The 23,531-nt window shown below is 40.2% G+C and overlaps 1 protein-coding gene across 3 annotated transcripts in view; it reads right to left on the bottom strand.

Annotated features, from left to right (window-relative positions):
* LOC126392085 (protein diaphanous homolog 3-like) overlaps positions 1-23,531 on the bottom strand; it is a 244,843-nt gene that overhangs the window by 204,826 nt on the left and 16,486 nt on the right. For all 3 annotated transcript variants that reach the window (XM_050049310.1, XM_050047664.1, XM_050048467.1), the window contains one exon: positions 16,175-16,305. In XM_050049310.1, the coding sequence (XP_049905267.1) occupies positions 16,175-16,305 (131 nt within the window). The remainder of the gene's footprint in view (positions 1-16,174; positions 16,306-23,531) is intronic.

Here is a 23,531-nt window from a genome sequence, read left to right as displayed (position 1 = left end):
GGCAGCTAACTTACGTTTAAGTCAGCTAACTTACTTTAAATTGTATGTTTCAAAACAAAGTTACAACATGCATAGTCTCAAATATCTTAAATGTGTATTAGTGAGTATTGCACACATGTAACCATCCAATGTATGCTGGAGTTGGGCAATCATCTGTGTTATTGAGAGGTAGCGGTCAACATGGGCGGAGGTAAACATGGGTTGAGCAGCACCCTATGTTAGCAGGTTCGGCCATGTTTGCTGCGTTAGCCAGCAAGCACACCCTCGGGTACCTCTCTGCCTCACTCCCCACCTATGAGACTACTTCGCCGGTATGTATAACAACAACAACTGCTCATCCAGCAGGAAGTCAGGGTTTGTGCTGGCTGAATTCAAGTTGCCAGAGCCGATAACCAAAGGTTTGTCCCAGAGCTGCTGCCTGCTCTCCTCCCAGCTAAGTGGCCTCATAGGCAGGAGTGAGGCAAAGGGACCACAGGGTGCAGTACAGTTCGTCTCTGGGAAATATGACAATAGCAGTTTGGACAATAGAAATATGGAGGACTGAATTTAATGAATTTACATATTGTTATGGATCTCACTGCTTTTTTGCCAAGTCTCACCCTACAAAATCCCCCCCAAAAAAACAGAGTCTACAGCTCCACATCCAGGGCTATGTGTACACTGGAAAAAGGCCAGCAAAGGGCCCTGGACTGTGGGCTTGAGCCCCGCCAACCTCTCACCCTTCCTCTGGTTCTCTGGCAGAGGAGCGGAGCCAGCATTTGTCAGTGGGGCTTGCTGAAGGCTGCTTAGGGGCTGTGGGATAAAGCCAGGCGGCGGAGAGTCAATCCAGGGCCTGCGGAGCATGCTGGAGGTTTTACCCGGGTTGAAGAGGTAGTCATAGCGGATAAGAGGAGAGCAAAGGCCCCCAGAGCATGTTGGAGAACCAGAAGCAGTAAGGATGTTGGATCCATGCCCATGGCCAAGTGCCTGATGTCAGTTGTCCTCCAATGTCCACACCCCTGGATGTGGAACTCTATTGATGCCTGCCATCTGGTGGTGCAGTTAAAAAAGTCAAAAGGAAGGGCAGCACTCAATGTGAGCAGTCAGATGTTTGACCCCACCCAAGTTGAGAGCCTCCCTGTATTGCACATTGCAGTAAAGGGGAAACTTAGTATTTCCTGACTGCAAAATCACCATTGAATAGCAGCTAGTCATTTGACACATCACAGCTCAGTACACACAGTACTTGCAATATCAGTATGCTGGATATGTCTAATCTTTACTGAGAAATACAGCAAAGTCATTTGTACATTATCAGCCTTATTCTGGGAATCATAGATCTGGGCTTTGGGTCCATACTATACCTTGTGAGTTAGATGTAGGACTACGCAAGTCACTTGGGAAGAAACATTTGCTGCTTTTGATGTAACCAAGCCTCTATGTTTTGAAAAATGATTTGCCTAAATTAGGTAAGCCATGATGCATTGGGCTTTGATACAGTCAAGGGCATTCATTACACAAACGAAAAGAAACAACACTGATCTTGAAATGCTCCTGACATATACATATTTAATAGGAATGAATTGTTACTTTAAAATCACCAAGGCTTCAATTTTACCTGACCTCAGCTGTTATTAAAAAAAAAAAAAAACTTGTCATCTGCCTTCCTCTTACAAAAGAAGGACAAGAGGCAGAGAAGCTGTGTAGGCCTCTGTATCATCAAGGTGTATGGCCGTGTGTGTAGGTGTGTGACAGGGTCAGGAAAATAAGGGAGGCTGACAAAAACCGTCAATGCCATTCTGATAAAGACAGGGACGGCTGCTGCCAAGGTAGCTAAGTAATGAGGCTCTCATGTTTGAGAAAAAAAATCAATTTAGCCTTCTCTTCTCACTGGGCCATGGCTCAGGCCATTCTAGTTATAGAGTAAGCAAGGTGGTAGTGGTGACATAAGCTTCATTGAAATGCATAACTCATGGCGACTGCATGCTAGTTTTTCATCATCAGGAGCTAAGGCAGAGAGCGCAGGAAAAAAATTCAGTTGATTTTTCGCAGGAGCTATTGCACAGGAAACCAACAAGCCTGTGCTGTCAGGGTCTTCTGCAACAAATCTGAAAGACATCCGTCTTGAAACACAGGAGCGAAAAGTGGAAGGGAAGAGTGCTGACATGAGTCAGTTTTCAAAGGCTTCTAGTAAAGGTCCTGGCAAATTTAGACTATCTCAGAGCTCAGGAAGGGACAATATAAAAGCTGTCCGCACCACCATGAGAAAAAAAACTCATCTTCAAGAGCAAGAACAATCAGGCTGAGGCAATAATGTTTCCAAGGAGTGTGTCTTTGTGTCATAGTTGAAGGTCAGAAAAAGCTGGAATAAGGGAGATAAAGCTGGACAGATGCTGTGCAGTTCTATTGATCTTGTACCCTGCTGTTACTCACACTACAATCAACCTTTTATGCATGGCCAGAACCTGCGTCTTTTACGCTCACACTGTACAGATCAATTGGCTGGTAATGACGTAGGTGCTCACCCTGAACATAAGCAGAGAACCCCCGGTCACTTTAGTCGGGCGATAATGCCAATTAAGCTTATTCAAACAAAATGGCCAATAAAAAGGGAACGGCTACTGAAAGAGAGAAATACAGCATTACTTTGCACAAGTCTATTATGAACGGAAAGTAAGAAGACAAATAGAAAAGCACGAAAAAGCAGATGTCTGAAAGATAAAGACATCATGGTCTATCTGTACTGCAGCAAAGTTCAGTTTTATATCACAGCAGTCTCAATATTACAGTTCTAGCCACAAGATGTAAAACACTGCGATAATATCGGACTAAAGAACTGTGCACACTGCTAGACAGCCGATCAAAATTGACCCTCCAGGAAAAATAATCAGGCATTGAGACACCCTTCACCTGTACATCAAATGACAACTAATCTGGCAGAAATTCGTCCCGCTGCTACAATTTGTCCAGGGCAAGCAATTTCAGGGTAAATCAGGCTAACGGTGCAGAATCTGCCCGGCTCAAAGCCACCACTGGAGTCACTCATGGCATTGAGGCTTGTGTTTAATAGAAAGCTGCAGGAATGAATCCTAAAGCCTGGAAATGAGTTTGTATTTTAGCACTTCCGGTTCACTCGTCTCAAAGTCTTTTTTTTTTTTTTTTTTGAATGGGTTTTTTGTTAAATGTCTCAAACAAGTCTTAACAAGTTTAAGAGACTTTAGAGTTTTGTTCTATGACATAAAATACCTGACTAAATACTCCACTTGTGAATCTTGAAGCTTTAAGTGTCTCAAAAAAGGCAGTGCTAAAAAGTGCCTAAATGAGACTACAAAACGCCACCACACCAAACACAGCTTTACAGCCTTCTGTGGCAGCAACGTGAGAGTCATGCCACCGTGATATAGTTCTTTTAAAGCCCAACATTAGCTTTTTACTTCTGGTGATTGCATTTATGCTTCAAATATCATAAAAGTGGTGGTCATTTGTGAAAATGATCTTGCTAAACAAGACATGTAAGTAAACTTTTGTTTGTCACAGATCTTATTTTCTGCAGTAATCCAAAGTCCAATGAAGAAATCCCATTGACTTCTTGTCAAGACAAATCAGGCAATGCTAACTTTCAACTGGCCCACATATTAAGGTTGTCATGAGGACCGATACTTCGGTACCAAGTCGATGCCAACAAACAAAAAATACTTCGGTACCAGTTTATTTATTTTTTTCGGTACCGTAAGTACCGGATACAACTTTGCCCTCAGCGGGCCGTGTCGATTCCTGTCGGAACTGACGGGAGCGGTATACGCACGTCAGTCTGTGCCGAGGACGGGCGCCGAAGAAGAACACGTCTTCTACATCGTCTTTACTAGAAACAATGGCTTCTACAAGTGCTTAGATTGGGTCCAAAAAACTCCAGCCTGAACCCACCCCAGCCCGTGCATGTTCTGTCCAAGCCCAGCCCAGCCCATCCCTCTAAATGTAATTATGAGCCCGAGCCCGGTTTAAACCCGACTTTTTTTAAGGAAACGAACGTGGACATTGATGGCTGACTCTCGTCCTTCTTTCCATGGCAAGCCTTCGTCACGTACCTCTTAAGTGTCGAAGGTCCCCGTCTTTTTGCTGTCATATAAGGCAACACATACATTGTCACCGTTGATCACTCACATGTGCACGGCCAGTGGCGCCGTCCAGGGGGGTCCGTGCACGAATAAGAATCGAGAATCGTGGAAATTCACTGGTATTGGTATCAACTACTGAAAGTCTAGTTTTGTGACAAGCCAACCACATATACATGTATATTCTATTCCCACACCACTCTACTCTTTGCCCCTCATGATTACTAGATTTGTTATTGCACTATAAACAATAATGTGTCCATACACTAATCTAAAACTATGGTAAAAAAGGGCGTTACCAATAAGGCTGCAATTTTCACAATTAAGTATTTCATAAAATTGTAAGATATTAGTAAAGTTGATATTACTGTACTAATATAAATGTCAATGATAATCCCTTTTAAAGATGAATCGGTATTTCTATTCATATAGTGACCTGTTTCTTTATCCTTGTGCAGTTAAGTGGTTTGTATTTGACATGCTGGCTGTCTAGACTCTAAATTAATTAGTATTTTAAATTCTGTTTGCTAATCTAGCATGCTTTGGCAGCCCTTGGGTTTCATTAGTTCCTAACATCTGGCACCCCTCCCACATCCCAAATGAGAAACTTGAATCACATTCTCTGCCTGAATGTCCTCAGTGTTCGGAGCCGTGTTGTGTAAAAATGATCTGGAAACACTTTCCCAGGCTTTTCTTTGCTAGAGAAACCACAACACCGGTTTATGTCTGACTGATATCTGTTATCATGGTTAGGGTTATTTGGTATCACTCAGACAAAGAGCAGAAACGTACAGTATTACGGTGTGACATGGCCTGGGTCGCTTCAATGTGGTCACATGGCAGAAATGCTGCTTTCAGGGTCGCAGCCAGAGTTTGGTGGTCTATTTTCTCATCCAGCAGTGTGCACATTTCACAAGTATATGAGTCTATTGCTGCAAATTAGCTATTAAGCTAACCATGGCACATTTATATCAATGTATTTTAAATCTCAGTGTTGATTACGGTGCACTGCCCATTGTAAATATTGTCTGCCTACTAAAATAAACTGATTAAGTCAGTATTAATTGATGTCCATTTCCGTCAACACCATTTTCAATTTTATTTTGAAAAAAAAAGTTGCGGATTAATTATGTGTTTAACTTCTTTCATGTTACTTAAAGAAGAATTGTTTTTTAATTGGTATCTACAAGTCGGCTTACATCAGCCTGTATATCTGTGTTGATCTCATCCACATTTGAAGATGAATTCTTAATCCCACCTACTAAGCTTTGATTGGCTTTGTTGTTTTTCCCACCAAGGAAAATACCACCAATTAGTACACCAGACCAAACTGAAATGCTGAAAAAAGTATAGGTCAGGAACCAGGGTAGTATAGACAGTGTTTAGAAATACGATTCTGGCAGCAGCTGTCCATCTGCAACTGACACACGTAAATGCTCAGAATCCTCCACGTCTTGTAGGAGCACCGCCTAAGATTTCAACATGACTTGTTGGAAAATCAGCTCATGTTGCTGGTCAGTCTCCCAAGATGTGGATAGGAAACTGTAAACTACTTTTATTTGATATTCCTACAATGCAATAAACAGTAATTAATGCTTACTCTGGGATTGGAGGCATACTGTAATCACACCTCACCATCAACAGATGCAAAAGAGGCACAGCAGTATTCGACTGAGGGCTATCATCTCGGAAAGACACAGAGAAACAGAGCGAGGGAGAGAGCATTAAAAAATAAGGAAAACAAATTCATCATCCCATTCCCTGGGAAACAAAAACAGTCATAAATCAAAGAGAAAAATGAGGCGCCTTATCTGGCTAACTTCACAGCTAAGGTAGCTTGACTTCTACCGGAGTCTCAGGAGAATGCCTTCAAGGTTCCCAGGCAGTGCAGCACAGTGTTGCACTCCGCTAAAGCGATTATGAAGCAGAAATAAAAAATTAACTTTAAAATGTTGTCCCAAGTATAGCAAGTTAACTGACTACAGGAGGGCTCTCCAGGGACAGAGTGAAGGAGGAGGCTGAAGTCACAGAAATGTGGAACATTTAAAATAGAAACAGAGTAGGTCATTGGTCACTAATTGATGCCACTCTAGCAGGTTGCCACCAATAACAATAACAATGCCTATAAAAACTAAGCAACAAGTTTCTAAAATACCTTAAATGTTAAGGTAATAAAACTAAGAAAAACATTCCGTTTGTATATATAAATATGTTGGTAGTTTTAATACAGTGTGAAGTATTGCACACATTTTTTAAATAATAACAGTTAAAATTGTAATAGCTATACATCTATGTCTCAAGAATATTAATCAAAGCAGGTACAAGGGCTGCAACCAAACATTTTAAGTATCACTTAGCGAGAACCATTAGACATGCTTAAAAAAAACACTACAAATTTGTTAACAGTAAACAAAGCCATACTGTACCTTTGAATATTATACATAATTTCTATGCTTGTATGCCTTCCTCAGACAATAATAAAATAATTTTGCTTGGTCAATCTTAAAAAGACCCTGTTAAGTCCTAAAATATTAACAAGAGTTGCTTATATATCACTAATGACAGCAAAATGTATAGCTTTAACATTCACATTACTGCATACATAACTACCACTTCAACATGAAAACAAATAAAACATTTATGCATATCCTTTGTAGCCTCATCGCTTGAGGGATTGTGAATCTGTGTAGGGTACATGGGTGGTAGGTGTATGAGAGACAGGATGCGCTTCCAAGGTTTATTAAAAAACATTGGTGTAAGGAAGAGGGACGCTAAACTGCACCCTACTTTATAGCTAAACTGGAAAGAAATAAATAAATCCGGGGCCTTAAACCTGAAGGTCAGTTTTAATATAAAATCAAAAACCAATTTCCACTTGTTTGTCAGATCCATTTATCAAATCCATTTAATACAATTACATCCTGTAGCCTTGCTGGTCCTGTGGGCTAGATCTGTGGCCTCTACTCACAAAAACAGAAAGAGAAAGAACTAGAATAGCTGAGGTGGGTAAGGTAACACGGGGGTCAGAGGCAAGCGTCATAGGGCGACACTCTGGAGCTGCAGGAAGTACCAAATTACCTCTAAGTCTGCGTGCTCCGCCAGAAGGAACCCGATGAGGGAGCACATAAGTCTGTCAGCCTATACTAGTAGAATGCAAACACATATTGGATGGAGGCAGTGAGTGAGAGATGTTTGCTACAACAGTGCCAAAAAAGTGACAGTGATCAGCATCCAAAAGCAGTGGCAGACAAAATACCTCTACTGCCAAATCAATCCCACAACTCAGGATTGTAATGGTGCTATTAGATAGCGAGGGATTACCACTGCGGGCTCACTGTTTCTGGCCAAGGCAGATTTATGGTCAAGCTAGACTGTGTCATTATACATGAGCCTGACTGTCCATTTTATTAGCGGTGACTCAATCAAAAGTCAGTGCCTGCAGGCCACGTTTTCCTCAAGATCACACAGGTGAGAGTGCCACAAACAACAGTGGGTACGCATAGACTGTTGCTGTTTACTTCACAGTTTAATGCGAGCTCACAGAGCCAGCTATCATATATGTCATTTATACATTATATAAACTATCATATACATTCGATTGGAAATAACCATTTCGTGCCTCTTGCAATAACAGGATTTCTGATGTCAGTATTTGTCATGTAGTGCAAACTTCACTGTCATATTTATGACAAGTAACAACAGTATAATATATATAGCATTTAGCACAAATAGACACATAGTCTTGCCTTGGTTCAATCCACCCACTCTCCTGAGTTTGAGTTGACTGATTCATCTGGCATTGTGATATGAAATGGTTTCTCAGTTAAAATAAAAAACAACCAATGAGCACCATGGGGGGACTCGATGAGCCAGTCAGAGCCACAGGTGGGACAAGCGGGATTAGACAAGACTGATGCCGCTATCACGGCTGCTCTAAATGGACATGTTCTGTCAGTATCACCCAAAACTGTAGTTTGCTCTTCTCCACTTTCAAAATGCCAACAAAACAGGTATGGTGGAATGGTTGAGCCACGGTGTGGACTTAAAATTGAAGTGGATACATTGGTTTCCAGTGATAAGCAAGGGAAAATAAACCCCTCCCCCAGATATCAGAGTGAATGCAATGTCCAATGTCAGGCAATATTGTCGACAACATAAAGCACTAAATTCCTAAAAGCTAGCTTGAATTCTAAACATAAAACAATTTACAGTCAATGGAAAATCATGAATAATCTTTTTTCTCATCCAGCCTGCAAAATATATGGGACACGGACACAGCACAGCACATGTGCCGCGGCATGCGTGCAGCAGAGGGCGTCCGTTATTATTAACAAAAGCTGCCATTGCGCAGCTCTTCTCTGTTTTTCTGCAGCTGGTCTATCTTATTTATTTTTTGTCTCTTAATTAAAATAAAATTAATACCGCATGGTACCTGCGGCAATGTGAAGCAGCATAGCAACCTTGTGTGTATGTATTTACAATTCACATTAAAATAAATCAATCATATCAATGCATCCTGTTGTTCAAACAATCCAGTTAATTAATTCAGTACCACTTAATATAGTCCACACTTCCAAACCCTGCATAAAAAAGTGCAGTATCAGTTGGCAAAACTCAACATGCACACAGTACAGTTGGCAGCAACCACATGCTACAAAGACGGAGTCTGTGTAGCAGGTAGGAATCCCTGCTCTGTTATGCCAAATGGCAAAGCCACTGCATCTCTTCACACATTTCCTCACTCTGCTTGGCCACAGTTAGCGCTGCTCCCACTCTCTGCTTTAAAAAGTAACAGGTTCACCACAATGACGCAGACAGACCACACTGGTCAGACCTAATATTGGCAGTTTTTGTTTTCAAGCCCTGTTGCTTCCATTATCATTCTGCAATTCTCTCATGATTCACCAAGCTCTGAAAACCATTTGTAGGTGTTGTTGTCATGTCATAGCTTGTACTGTAGTTATCCTGTAATAAAACTTTAACTTGTATGCCTTCAATGTCAGTTCTTCCTGTGGCATGGAAAATGTGAATATAATAGTATTTTTCAAGGTTTTGTGTCAAGTTAGAAATTCCATTATTGTGACAACACTAGTTTGTAGACAGGTGCAACACGGCAGAGGATACAGGCAAAGAGTGAAACATAGAGACATGTCAATAACAAGAGGTGTGGATGAACATGACTGGTAAAAAAAAAAAAAAAAAAAGCCAAATTTCATCACTTTGACACATCTTTTGAATGACTTGATCTGTTGAAAGCATTTTTTTGTTTGTTTTGGTTTTTTGAATTGATCTATGGAGATTTTGAACAGATCCATCCAGTCATAGTTAATCACTAATATTATTAAGCACTAGTATTACATAAGTTAATATGGTGACTAGGGGCGTAGCGATCCATCGATCTGGATCGATATATCGATTCAATGATCAACAATCCAGTATCATCGAGCAAAGTGAAATCATCGATCTATATCATCATCTTTAAGTTATGCTTTATTCTGAAAGTCTGTGTCACTGTCAAACAGCAGCAAGCAGCAGAGAGAAAGGCGATGACGATAACGTTATTTACTCGGGAGTATATCAGCAATGTGAAAATATTTTCCATTATGGAGAAAATACAGGTCAAGTTGACCTGATGTACTTTGTCTGTTTAGTCAACAGACAAAGCACATTCCGTATAGAAAAACATTGCGTCGGTGGCTTAGAGGATAGAGCAGACGCCCCATGTATAAGGCTGTTGCCGCAGCGGCCCGTGTTCGACTCCAGCGCCCTCCTTCACACGTCACTATCCTGTCAATTAAAGGCAAAAATGCCTTAAAAAATATCTTAAAAAAATAAATAAATAAATAAATAAATAAAAAAACAATGCCGTTACGAGATAAAACATGACGTACCTGCCTGGACGGCATCACACTCCACTAACTTCGCTAACATTAGCTGCTCTGTCTCAACGACGTTCGGCTGAAAAAACGCACATGCAGGCTGAAATTCAACTGTGCTGTGGGAGAGTGTCGGAAGATACAGGGACTTTAACCAACTGTGAGCAAGAAAAATAATAACATTACATAACATTTGTTAAGCTAAGAGTAGAAAGAAAAATAACTCTGCTAGCTGCCAGGCTAATTTATAGAACGTAAACATGCTTAAGCTAATAAGCATATGTAATAATTTCTAGCAGAAAGCCCTGAAGGTTAACTTATTCCATGTACTGTTTTGTATGTGTTTGTGGAGCCCATTTAAAGTAAACTTTACTGCATTTACTTGTGTTGTTTTACTCTTTTATGGCCAAAAGCAAAAACGAAAGGGATGGCAGCTTCTTCTGTAAGTGTTAAATAGGCAGATAATATCGTCTCATATCGATCGCAGGCCCCTGAATCGCGTCAGATCGAAATCATATCGTGGCAGACTTTGTAATATCTGCAAATATTGTATCATTGTCCAAAGAATCGATATGATGTGGTATGGTGATGAAACCAGTGATTTACACCCCTAATGGTCACTAATATTATTTTAATCCAACCAATGTCTCATCAAAAAAGCTATCTGACAATGTTATATTAGATCATATTTACTGGTAACACTTGAGTTTGTCTGTACAATTCAAGTTCTGAATCACATCTGCTTTTGGCAGTGTTTGCACATTTATGCTAATGTCACTGATTCTAATCAAAAACAAAGCGAGGCTCACAAAAAGTGGATTCATCATGATTAAAAGCTCTTAACATCAATTTTCTTTTGGACGTCTTGATAGAGCTGCAGCGCTCAAGAGGTTCTAGAAAACATAATGAGGTCTCTGTTCTTTAACTCCTACGCCCATGTGCCATCACTCATGCACTACTGTGTAAGTAGGTGGGAGAGAGTGGCTGTGGGCGGGGGTGCAATCCACATATGAACTCAAAGAGATGAGCCTTGCAGTAGAAAGGCTTTATTAGCCATGAGAAGTCTAAGACCTGGTAAGAAAAAAAAAATCAATGAGATGAGAGATTCCAGCTGTGTTAACAACATATAAACAAACTCATTTTCATTCACTGATGCTAAAGTGGTTAGAGGCAAAGGAAGGAGAAAAAGGAAGGATAGTCATGCCGATCCAAAAGGATGGTTTGATGGTTTGAGGGATAGATTCAAGGGCTAAAATACATGGTGCAAATAAAGACACAGAGAGTATTGATTCCTATATTTAACCAATATGAATCTATCCAGTCGAATGTATAAAAACAACTAGAAAGAGAAAGCTGAGTCTGCCTGTGTTAAAGAGTGCCAGATGATGCATACTTGCTTCGGAAAGGTGCTCGATAAGATCATGAAGCATGGGATGCAATGCTATTCTCTACTGTTTATTTTGAGGGTGTATTTGAGAGTGAATAATCAGTGAAATAAATTTCTCTGTATGGGTGTGAATAAACACAAAAATATTTGGTCAGAATTTTAAACTCCCGCAATCTGACCAGAGCTCAGCTTTAAAACTGGCATCAGCCTCACATGAAAAAGGTTACCGACCACTATGTAGACAATAGCCTCAGGTTCAGAAGCACACTCGACTGCAAACAGAAGAGATCAGGGATAAAACACAGGGCCAGAGTCCATAAGATGATGTAACACCACAGTCATCCTCAATCAGCCGTGAACAGCATGACAGAACTACTTTACAAGAAAGGCATTGTGTGAAGTGTACTGCAATCTTCAGACTTCGAGGATTTACCTTTGACCTAATGGAACATTAACAGAAGAGCGCTTCCCCCTTAAGAAACCCCCAAAAACAACCTACACATGGTTTATTTTTTAATTTCTATAAGCTTCTCTTCAATCTGCTTTTCAATCTCTAGCAGAGGTGCTTTCTTTTTTTCTGCAGTTTGGCAGACACTGATGGATATGGTGACTGAAGGTCAGTTTGCTTCTTGCTTTTCTCCCTCAGAGTATTCATCCACTGATTTCTCAAGGGTGCAAATGTATCCATCCTCCTAGCCATCTACTTTTTCACAACATCCACCTCATATGTGAAGGCTTTTTTCTTCAGGTCAACAGCTTGCTGCTCTTTCTTCCTCTTCTCTTCATCCAGGTTGCCACAGTACTTCTGCATGGCTCCTGTAGCTGACAGTAGCAGTTCTTCTGTGATATCTTCCATGGTCATGCCCGCAAGAGATCTGACATTGTCAACAAGGAGCCTTTGAGCCACCAAAGATTTGTCCCTCTGATTCTCCACAGTCAATTCTTAGTTAATGGAAAATCCCCTCTCAACACTGGCCTGTCCATGAGATAAGAAGACAAGGCAAGTAGAATCCTCACCTCATCCCACACTCTTGAAAATGATGGTTTTCCCTCCATTGCCTCATACTGGTCACAAGGTTGATCTGAGGTCGAAGTCCCTGAATCAATCCTGAAGAGCAAAAGGTGTCCTCACTGTCGTACCCAGGATAAAAAAAATCCAACGATGGAGCTAAGAGCACAATTTTGACCCTTTAGCATGGCTAGCTGGTGCTGCCTCTCCCATGTTCAAAATATCAAATGTTTGTCCAGACTGTCCACATTTTGCACATCCCAGGTCCTTTTCCCAGCCATCTATTTTACTTGTCCAAGTGAAGCCAAACACTATTAAATCTGCCCTTTCCTGGCATGGCGTGAATTTACATTTCTCTGGCATACAAACTGCAACTCAGGTCGGTGTAGAAAAGATGTTACCTCACAAGGAGAACATTTGTAAAGTAGCCCGAGAGCTCTGCGCTTACATTGAATTTGTCAATAAAGACAATAAAAGGCTTTCGTCAACCAATTTTAATTAAGGCTCATATTTGTGAAGATAATTTATGTTATAAAATTATTCTTTCAAAAGTTTTCCAGGCCTGGAAAAGGCTATTTTGAAATCCTATGGAAACACTATATTGTACAAAAAAAATATCTATGACATTAAAGTAGCTTACATTATATATTTGTCTGCATAGCGATAGGAGGTGGTAGGGAATGGAAGTCAGTGAAGACTAAATGTTTGAGTGGAAGATCGTAACTGGCTTTAAAGTGGTTTTGGCAGTGTATATGATAATAAGAAACAAGCATGCTAATCCCAGACTTCAGCCAGAGAAAGCCCAAAGCAACAATCTAAATCTAAGAGAGGAGACAACCAAGACAAGACTTCCATGGACCTGCCTGTTAATATGACTTAGTTAGTGCCAAAGGACCACCCCTCCCCCTGAACTGGCAATAAATACACCTTTACAAAACTAGCCAGTGTAGCCACTAGGCTTAGGTAATATCTACTTTTTCATACATTAAAACCTTTGTGACATTTTACCAGGGTATACGGTATATGACAGTATTAGTGTGGGGCGCAACCCAGCCAACATCAATATTAGATTCAGGATGTGCACTGGTGCATACCGTCTTAGTCTGGTCTTAAAAATGTCCAACTACAGAATTTGTAGTATGGTTACATCTGGAATATGAACAGAGAATAACAAGAGAATAATCTAATATACACAAGCAATAAATCATGATATAGAATGACCAATACCACACTGGATACAGTCAACATATAAACTGCTCTTTCATGTCAGCAAGGCCTTCGTGTTATGATGATATTAGATGAATTGATGTATGAACTGATACGAATAATATATTGCTTTTTAGCTACTGAATTGTAAAAACAATCAATCACTGTAGAATACTGATAACTTCAAGCTTGGTAAACAAGTAGTATAATTATCATTACTGTGACTATGAACAACAAAGCACTGCAGAACAACAGGCCTGATGTGAACATAAATGTAGGAAAATCAATATGACTCTTACTGATCTCCAGTCAGTAATGGTATTGTAATAAATCAGACAAACTAAAGCACATGCTGACTATGGCTAAACAACTCTAAAAATACTTAGTTGACTCAAAGTCTCACTGTCAGCGTGACTGATGTTCACCTTGGGGCTAACGCTCCTCACTTTACCCAGCAATTAAGAAGCAGGACTTGGATACTTGATTTGGGTCTAGAGGAGCTGCAGTGTTTATTCATGGACAAACTATACTGTATATTTACTACCACTTGACAACTTTACTGCTAATTTCTTCTCTGCTCCAATCTGCAACAGCTGCCTGCTCTGAGCGCATCCACCGCATCACACTGAGGTGACACAGAGCTGGATAAAAAAATAAAAAAAAATCAGCAAAGTTTCCCTTTTAAGAAGGTAAATCAATAGGGTGGCTGGTAAGGCTTTCACAAATTGGCTGCAGCATTTTATTTTCCTTGTTTATTTTCTTGAGCAAAACTTAACTTAGGGATACAACCACAGAAAATAAAATACTGCAGTCAATTTGTGAAAGCCTGAGCTTCACTCATGTTATGATTATGATAGTCTCACACACACACATACACAGATAAGAACATTCACATCGACTCCCCTCACAGTGCTGCATAAAATATCCAAAAACAAAATATCAGATGGTGTAAGTAGCAATTAGAGCCGCATTATTGTTTGCAATAAGCAATAAGAATTTTGATTTTTCATAAGAGGAAAACAATTAGTTGTTTATTTAAGAGACCTGTCTTATTTTCTCTTCTGTATCTTTGCTATTGCTCTTAAATGAAGAGAAAGCATATCTTATGTGATTACTCAGTTACACTTCAGTGTAGGGCTGCAGCGCACCAAGCTGTTCCCCAAAGGAGCCACACTACTCTTATAATAATGTTAACTGTAAACATATGGACTGGATTTCAACCCGGCTAGGCCGTGGTAATTTTCACACAGTTGGACTGAGAACATCAAAGCTTGCATGTGGCATGGCATTTTACAAGTTGTTTTTTTTTATCCACTCTCACATGTTACATAGAGTGTAGGGCAATGTGTGTGTGCATGTGAAGCCCACGCCATGATTTTTAAATTGTAGCTTTTGCAAATATTGGGTTCAATTAGTGTAAGGATTATTTCTTACCGAAGTGAAAAAGCTAAATATTACTGCAGTTTGGCAGTTAATAACTTATGAAATGTCTGTATTATCACTTCAATATGGTGTCAAATATCAGTATTTTTCTAGGTATTGCATCAAAGTTAGAAATTCCAGTACCTTGGCAACACTAAGCTCTATTTATCGTAATGTCAGTGTTAATGCGACTTATTGTTCTAGTAGGTAAGCATACAAGCTAAAATAAATGTCACAACATGGACAGTAATTAGTAAGAAATTATGAACAATGAGATTGTTTGACTATACATGGGGATGAAAGTTGAAAATTAAATTGCCATTGTCATGTCTTATTAACCATTTCCCCTATAAAAAGTAATGTCATGGAAAAACACTGCATGCAACACCTGCTAGTGTATGAAAAAATACTTTAAATCACAAGTGGACAGAGGCCTGGGTGATGAGTGCAGTGGAATCGCACCCTTTTCATATCTACGACAACCTGAAGAGGCAGCTCTCATTGCAGGGTTACTGGATTGATTTCATTAGATTGCATAGAATTTGACAATAATGTGCCAACCTCAATTATCCACAATCTTGAACTACTAGCTGGTATAGAATAATAGAGAAGTTATGCTATATTAATTCTTCTTGCAGACAACTAGACTGTGTTATTACTAAAAAAGTCACCACGCTAAGACTCCCATGGAGCGTCTGGTAAAAAACAATTCATAGATGACTTAAAAGTATGTTGCTCACATTGCTTATGGTGTGCTGAAGTTAGAAATTATTCTTTGTAGAACTCTCTGCATTCAGTTTGAACAACACTCAGATTCTGGGTCAAGTCAGGATGAGCTCAGTAATTAAGCTTTGGTGTTTTGTTCCTCGTGTAGCATTTTCAACCCCTGAGGTTCACAGTATGTGAGCTGCAGCTTTGTTCACTTCACTACTCAACACCTTTTAAATGTCTTACCTGAATCATTTCATTTCATTACAGTAAAGCAATGTGAGAATTATATTGATGAATAAACACATTTTTGAAAAGGAAGAATAAGACATGTACGAATATTAAATAAAACATGGCATGTGATGGTGATCCTATCAAAATGACGTTGTCTTCTGTGTGATAAGTACAAAAGAGACAAATGGGAGGGCTTTTAAAAGAACAAGTCCATTTCCACTGCCATAACCTTGCACTGTACCTGACAGGGTTGCTGGTAAGGGACACTCGCAATGAGTCTAGACAGGCAAACAGACGTTCGTCCATCACCCCTGACTTCAACTCTCCCAGGAATTCCTGGGGAGATATCTGATGACTGCTTCTCAGGCTACCCTGGAAGAAAGAGAGAAAGAAGACATCTCTTTAGTGCAGCCATGGAAAAAGTGATCAAAACAACACAAGGCCAAAAAAGAGTCTTTAACAGTCAATTGCAAAATCACAAATGTGCAAAAGTGCCCAAGGATCCCTTTCCAGTATTGTGCACTTGTCTCTTTATACACCTGAAAATCAATTTAAGTCTAGCCTACTTGAACTAATATTATTTTAATAATACCTGATAAATCAGATAAGTGTGTGTGTGTGTGTTATATGCCTGTCTCTCCATATTCTTTTCTCTTCATTTGAGATGCAGTATTCCTGTTTTCATGAAAAGGCACTCACGAATGAATACCTTTTCTGGCAATATGCAGACAAAAGACCAGAAAAAAGTCAACTTTCTCTAGAATATGTCTATGAATGTTCCCTTTCTTATTAGTGGTGACTGGAAAGCTGCCTTGGCAACATCATCCCTAATGTTAACCATGGATTTATAATAATTTATAATGTTTAACCCTGCGTTAAATACAGCATACTTTCCTTTACAGCGGTGGGCTCAGCGTTGCAAACTTTGGGAAGTTCTCACCAGATCTAGCAACTTTTCCGAACCTCGAGTGACTTTATTTCTAAAAATAACTTGCTGCCACCTCGACCACTGTGAGTGCAGCCTGTTGAGCTGTCATTACATTATGAGGCGGCGCTCTCAGAATGGCTGCCAACGTTTTATTTACAACCATAAGCGCACTAAGGTGGGTGCTGAGAGTGCTGTACCTGAGTGAGTGGCTTCAACAAAGAGAAACCTGGATGTGTTCAACACGATTCAAATTTTGTGACACACACTCCAAAGAGAAACTGTGTCTGAGGTGAGAAAGCGCACATTCTTTGGACTAACGGTCGATGGAACCACCGATGTTAGTACGTGTGAGTAGTCAATGACAGCCACATACAACAAGCATACATGTGTATAACTACATAGTTTTTATGACAACCATACTTCTATTTTCACTTTTTTGTTCATACCTGTATCTGTAAAATAGTTTCCTAATTAACACTGAAAAGTTCAAAACACTTTCTCAAGATCAAATTCCAAAAAAAAAACCCGCAGCAGTGATATTTTGTAATTAGTCAAACATTTGAAGTAAAAATGAAAACATGTTTTTGACCACCTATTTTTTCAAAGCTTTTGGATCAAAGCCAGACGCCTAACATCCCTAAGCAAGCCCAGGGTTAAGGATAAACGCAAAAGCTTATTCCTCTGTTCTCCTCAGTATGGTGGCAAGTCGAGAATCTTTATTAGTTACCAAACTTTCAAATATCTGACACCAAAATGACACATTTCCCAAACATGCACATTTCCTAAGAGGCACAGAATCTGAAATATTTTGATGTTGGCTCACAATTTAGTCATCAACAGAAAGCACAGCAATTAACTGAGACGGCCATCATCCTTCACACTGCGAGATTCTAGGAAACCATGCCAAGTGTCACATGTAGATTTGGACTACTTGCATGACTAAAAGGTCACCCTTTTCCCCTGCACTGACCCCAATCCTCATGTACCCATAGGAAGATGGCTTTGTAAATACAGCTTTCCGATGAAAATGTGTCTGATCATGAAAAAAGCAGCCCCTGTACCTCGCCGGTCTAATAACAATCCACACACATCTCTCCAAACTAGTGAATATACACACACATAGCTTTTAAATATCTGGGAAGACTAGCAGGAAAATTAAGGCTGAAGTCTTTTGTGTGTTTTTCAGTGGGAGAGTGGTGTAGAGAGAAAGCTACACTTATTCGATTTTTCAAGAAAGCTGCACTAATGCCAAGCCGTCACATATCGTTGGGTATGTTTTTGATTCATCAAAGGCCTTAGAAATCAGCCTGTATCACCACTAGCAGGGATAAATAATCCCTAACCCCTGCAGGCTGCCAAAACAATGGAACTCTGCCCAGCCTGTATCTCCCATGACACCTCAGGCCCCAATCTATGACATTCTCCTCAATATATAATAAATGTTAAACTAGCTGTCAAAATCTATCTCACTTAAAAGACCCACTTTTACCTTCAATCATCAATGAATGTGTGTTATACTGATCATAAGCACCTCTATAGGCTTCAGAAAGGGCAACTGATACTGCATATAGACAGAGCCAAATCTACATGTGCACGCTGAATAAGAGCCAGGAAAGCAAAAACATTGGTATCAGCTCCAAGTCTCTTGTGATAGTAGCTAAGTGGCTACTGAATAGCTTGGTATCCAGTTTAAACCTCTGGAAAAAGACAAAAAAGGAACTTTGCCATTGGTTTACCCCAATAATGCTCTGCTTCATTACTGCAAGACATATAAATGCACCCTCCTCCCAATCACGTAGTACTTCCATGAATCTAGCACTCTACCCTCCGTTGCTGTTACCATCAGGGCTAAAATGTGCCCTTGTTTGCTCTTATGATGGCTCTCGACTGCAACTCATCAGCCAAGGCCTACCCCTGCCTCATATTTATCTCGCTGTCGTGAGTAACTGGAACAGTGGCTGCAATTTCACCAATTCTACCCACTCCCTGCTTGCACACCGGCCCATCACTGATACAGTAAGTGTCTACCTCCCTCCCTTTTCTTCTTCTGGCCCAGTGGTCAAACAACTCTCCCGTCCTGGATGGACATGATGATGACCAGCCTGTTTGTCTCTTGGTATTTCTAAGGCCTCAAGCAGTCAGAGAACCATGGGTACCGCTCATGGCAGCAACAGGCACTTCTGGCTGGGCCTTTCTAGCCAAAGGAGTATTAGTGACAGCCTGTTGGTCCACTGCTGGAATCAGAGGAGCTGTGCCCCCCACTCCCAGCCCCATCATTTGCTGCAGGGGTAGCCCAGGGTTTGTACTCTGTGAGCTGTCTGCCTCTTCATTTCCAATAAAATTTTTCAACTTTAAAGAATTCCGTGCCATTTCTAACTATATTTTCAACATATAGTGATCGATTCACAGTATATACACAATGTGGTGAATGTATTCATACTGTAATTATATACAAAACAAGCAAACTGAATTGCAGTGCAAAGGATTGTGCTCCACTGTTTCGTGTATCACATCAAACTTTGCAAAAACCATTTCACTGCACCAGCAAGAGTGGTGAGGTATGGTCAAATTTGACTTCAAGTATGAATCTTTGCACATCAATGTCCTCTCATCACGTCTACCTGCACCCCTGTGGGGAAAAATCCTGTCTGCGATTTCCACTTCTTTCTCAAATAACTATGCCTAGAACAATCATGGTAATGGAGCAGCTTTCTTCCTATCGCTTCCCAATCTCAGCCAACCTTTCCATTGGGGCCCTCCTCTCCACACGACGGGACAGGGAAGTGGAGCAGGGCCACAATGCCTCGATCTCTCTGTCTCAGTGCACACTCACTATCAGAGCACTTACTCCTCTGTTCTGAGCCCCCCCTACCTCCCCTCAGACATATCGGACACTGAGGAGAGGATGCAGAGATAGCAAATAACAATGATAACAACTGACATCCCATCTGCGACAAGCAACAAAGGTTTCGTCTCCCTGCTGTAGTGAAAGCCAACATTACCTAAACATCACACTGTGCCTGTGAATGACAGAAACAGCACCACTCCTGTAAGAGGTCAACGCCACTACCTCTGGTGCATCCAAACCATGTTGTAACACACCAAGCACTGATACAACAGCCTGAACTGGTGAGCCTCAACCTGTTTATGAATTCATGCAATTTACGGATTAACTATTCAAATCAAGACCATGTAAAATATTTATGTCACCATGAGCAGAGGTTTTATTAGGAAAAGAGTAGCAATTATTACTAATGCATGGTTATTAACTAACACGGAAATTCATGCCATGAAAACACAGTCAACATCAAATTGAATGGCAAATTTTGCTAAAAGTTGAAAAGTTTTCCTCCGATTAGATATCCTGGAATTCAAAGAAACTACAATGTTAAAAGGCTTATCAGGTTAACTTAAACACAACAAGCTTTAAAGCTTTTTTTCTTTTTAGTACTCAGTCTACAGTCCACATGCTTTGTTTTCACTCTGTACTGTACATTTACCTACTTGGGAACATGTTCCTCTTTCAGTGACCCTCCTTCAACACTCAGTCACTTTAATTGAGGTCTTAGCCACAGTTGGAATTTGTAAATCAGTAGACTACATTTATGTTTGATTGATGTTCAGACAGTGAGCTCGTGCTTCATGTTTGATGTTATCAGATCAGAAGTCTTTGAGACTTGCAAGCAGTTCATCCTGAGGAAGTCAGAGAAGGTTCACATTAAATTGCCTGCAAAATAGTCAAGTTTGGAAGATACCCACTTGATTTGGCAAAATTAGACTGCTCAAGGCTCGTATTAGCTTTGCAGGGTTCCTACACATTTGGAATTTCAAAATTCCATACTTTTCCATACCCTAATTTCCAGACTTCTCAGCGTTTTGTTTTTTTGTTTGTTTGTTTGTTTGTTTTCAGACAATATGCGACATCTGAGTAAATATATCAGTGTATCATATTTCACATCATATTTAATTATTCTTAATAGGCAATTGTAGCCAAGTACCATAATGGCATGCAAATAAAAACTCGGGTAAGTTCAATGTCTGGGCTGAGGCAAAAAGGTTGGGACTCTGGGTGCAAGCGATGCAGTAACGAGACGTCGGTGTTTTTTCCTTTCATGTGGCTCAGAATCGCCTATTGTCAAGGCATCCATCCAAAAACTTGCATCTACCCATTGTGAACCACGTGAAACTCGTCTTCTTGTCGAAGATGCAGTGTTGGAGTGAAACTTGATACCTGGGGGGTTGGAGGACGGTCATGGGGCAGCAGACTGGACATACCAGTTGTCAATCAGGTAAAAGGGGCGGTATGTTTTCTGAGACATTTGCTCTCACACAAACTGTGCTTGGCCCGGCATAAAACACGATCCGGATTGATTAAATTATTTTTGGAAATACCTGATTTTCTATTTTAGAAAACAGTATTTTAGAACAGTGGTAATAGTCTGGAAACATAAATATTTTCCATACTTTATTTTTCATTTTCCATACTTTTTAATACCTGGAAATTGATCAAATTTATTTCCATACTTTCCATACTTGCGTAGGAACCCTGGCTTTTGCTGAACTGTAGCATTTTTGCACTGATAAAAGACTGTAGGATTTGATCCACATCGATATTATTGAAACTGCATAAGTAAGTAATCTCTTCAAAGCTGTACAGGAGAACAATTACAGTATGAACACTGTATCAAGATACAGGAGACTTGAAAAATACTTTCTTTGCAAATAAGAACACTAGTTGAGAACACAGGGATTTTTTAATGGCCTATTAATTTGCCCCTCTCTTCAGTCTTAGTGACATGCTGTGCATCACTGAGACAGAGGAGAGACTTTTCTGAAAATTCTTGCTTTAAAAGGCAACACTAAGTAAAACACCATTTCCCACACAGCAGGGGCACTGCAGACAAATCAACACAGTGGGGTCTCCGAGAAGTAGAATTATTTTGGTTATTTCAAGACAACTGCTGCGCCGCAACACACTGGCAAAAGGTCAGAGATTATTTTGTGTAACAAAATACATGACAATTGTTTCTCTGCAAGGCAATCTACGAAAATCGCAAGCCTGAGCCACACTTGACTAAGTCAGCACAGAACATACATCAATATACATCCCCTTATTCCTGAGTTTTTTGGTAGGAGGGAAACATTCCCCATCTCCAGTCAAAAAAAATTCAATAGTCAACTGAAAAAAAAAAATCACTTTAACAGGAAACTTGTGCAACAGTACAACACAATATAGTAAAGATGGGCGTATGATACCAGCACACCAGAGTTTGTTTACTCCACTGAAGCTTACTGTTTCAGTATGTTGTGCCAGAGCTTGTAATAAATGAAGAATACCACGGGACTGATGATGTCCAAAGCTTTTAAAGAGCCTCATTCAATTGACAGTTTTTAAAGTTTTGCAGCTAAACTATGTGATAGGCACATCGGTGAGATAAAAGAGGAGACAAATTGAAAAATATGGAGATGTACAGAAAGGTATAATCATGTGTATGAGCACATTTCCACCTTGTACCAAGTAATATTGTCATAGAAGTAATAAGAGCATTTAGTCAGTATCATTTTCCAATCACATCACAGCTCATGTGTTACATATTATTCCATAAATATCAGCCATGAACTTAAAACACATAAGCCAACTTTGGTGTCTGCATGTCTAGGCTTTTTGGACTATGCATTTAAATGATTCATTATTTGCACAGCATCTACTTTTAATGCAGCACCTCTGAACTCAAGTATTACAGATTTAATAATAGCACGCAGGCTTCTCCGACTTTTATTGCACACATATGAGGCTAAAACAATTAAAACCAGCGAGGTGTGGTAGTGCCTTGGCTCCTGTCTTAAAGGGCTGCTATAAGTTTTACAAGCCACCAGATGTCACTGTGCTGTCTGTGTTGGACGCCCGGCCTGAGGCCTTGAGTCATTTTCGGCGCAAATAGAAAGAAAGCCCCCAAAGCTTCATCCGCCTGTAATAATAGCATAACCTTGAGTGTGTTATTGCTGAAGGGCCTGGTATTGGTCTGAGAGGGCAAATTATTACATGAGAGCCCAGCCAGCCTCATAAAATAATGGCCATAATTTGACCATGGTCTTGAGAGTGATTTAAGAATTGAAAGCAGAATTAAATCCAGCCTGCTGAGTATCTTACACACACTGTCACAATATATTAACTCAGTAATTACCAACATGAGAGATGCCGTATGTCAACATGCTTTTTTTTTTTTTTTTACAACTTCCCTCTCGAAATAAGCAATTTACCATGACTTATGTAAATGTAGCATTTCATAAAACTGGTGTTTTGTAGGATTTTAATTTGATGCCTTTTGGCCAATGGCAACATTATTTTACTATGCAGGAAAAAAAAAAAAGGGGGGGGGGGGGGTAAAACTAGGACAGCACTTCAGTTCGAGGGGGGGGGGGGGTAAAACTAGGACAGCACTTCAGTTCGACATTTTAATATTGCCACACGGACGTTTCAGGAAAGATGCCCTTCTTCAGCATGTATTCTGGCAATTTCCCAATCAATATACACAGGTGGGGTTAATTAAAGGTGACTGCAACCCGCACAACTTGTGAATCCAAACAGGGGGGGTTGCCACAACCTTTTCAGGCACAGACCCTCATGGCGTAGGATAATAAGTCATGAAAAATCAAGGGAACAACACAA

Source organism: Epinephelus moara, chromosome 1 (assembly GCF_006386435.1).
Source record: "Epinephelus moara isolate mb chromosome 1, YSFRI_EMoa_1.0, whole genome shotgun sequence".
NCBI classification, from domain to species: Eukaryota; Metazoa; Chordata; class Actinopteri; order Perciformes; family Serranidae; genus Epinephelus; species Epinephelus moara.
This window is presented reverse-complemented; position numbering and strand designations above follow the sequence as displayed.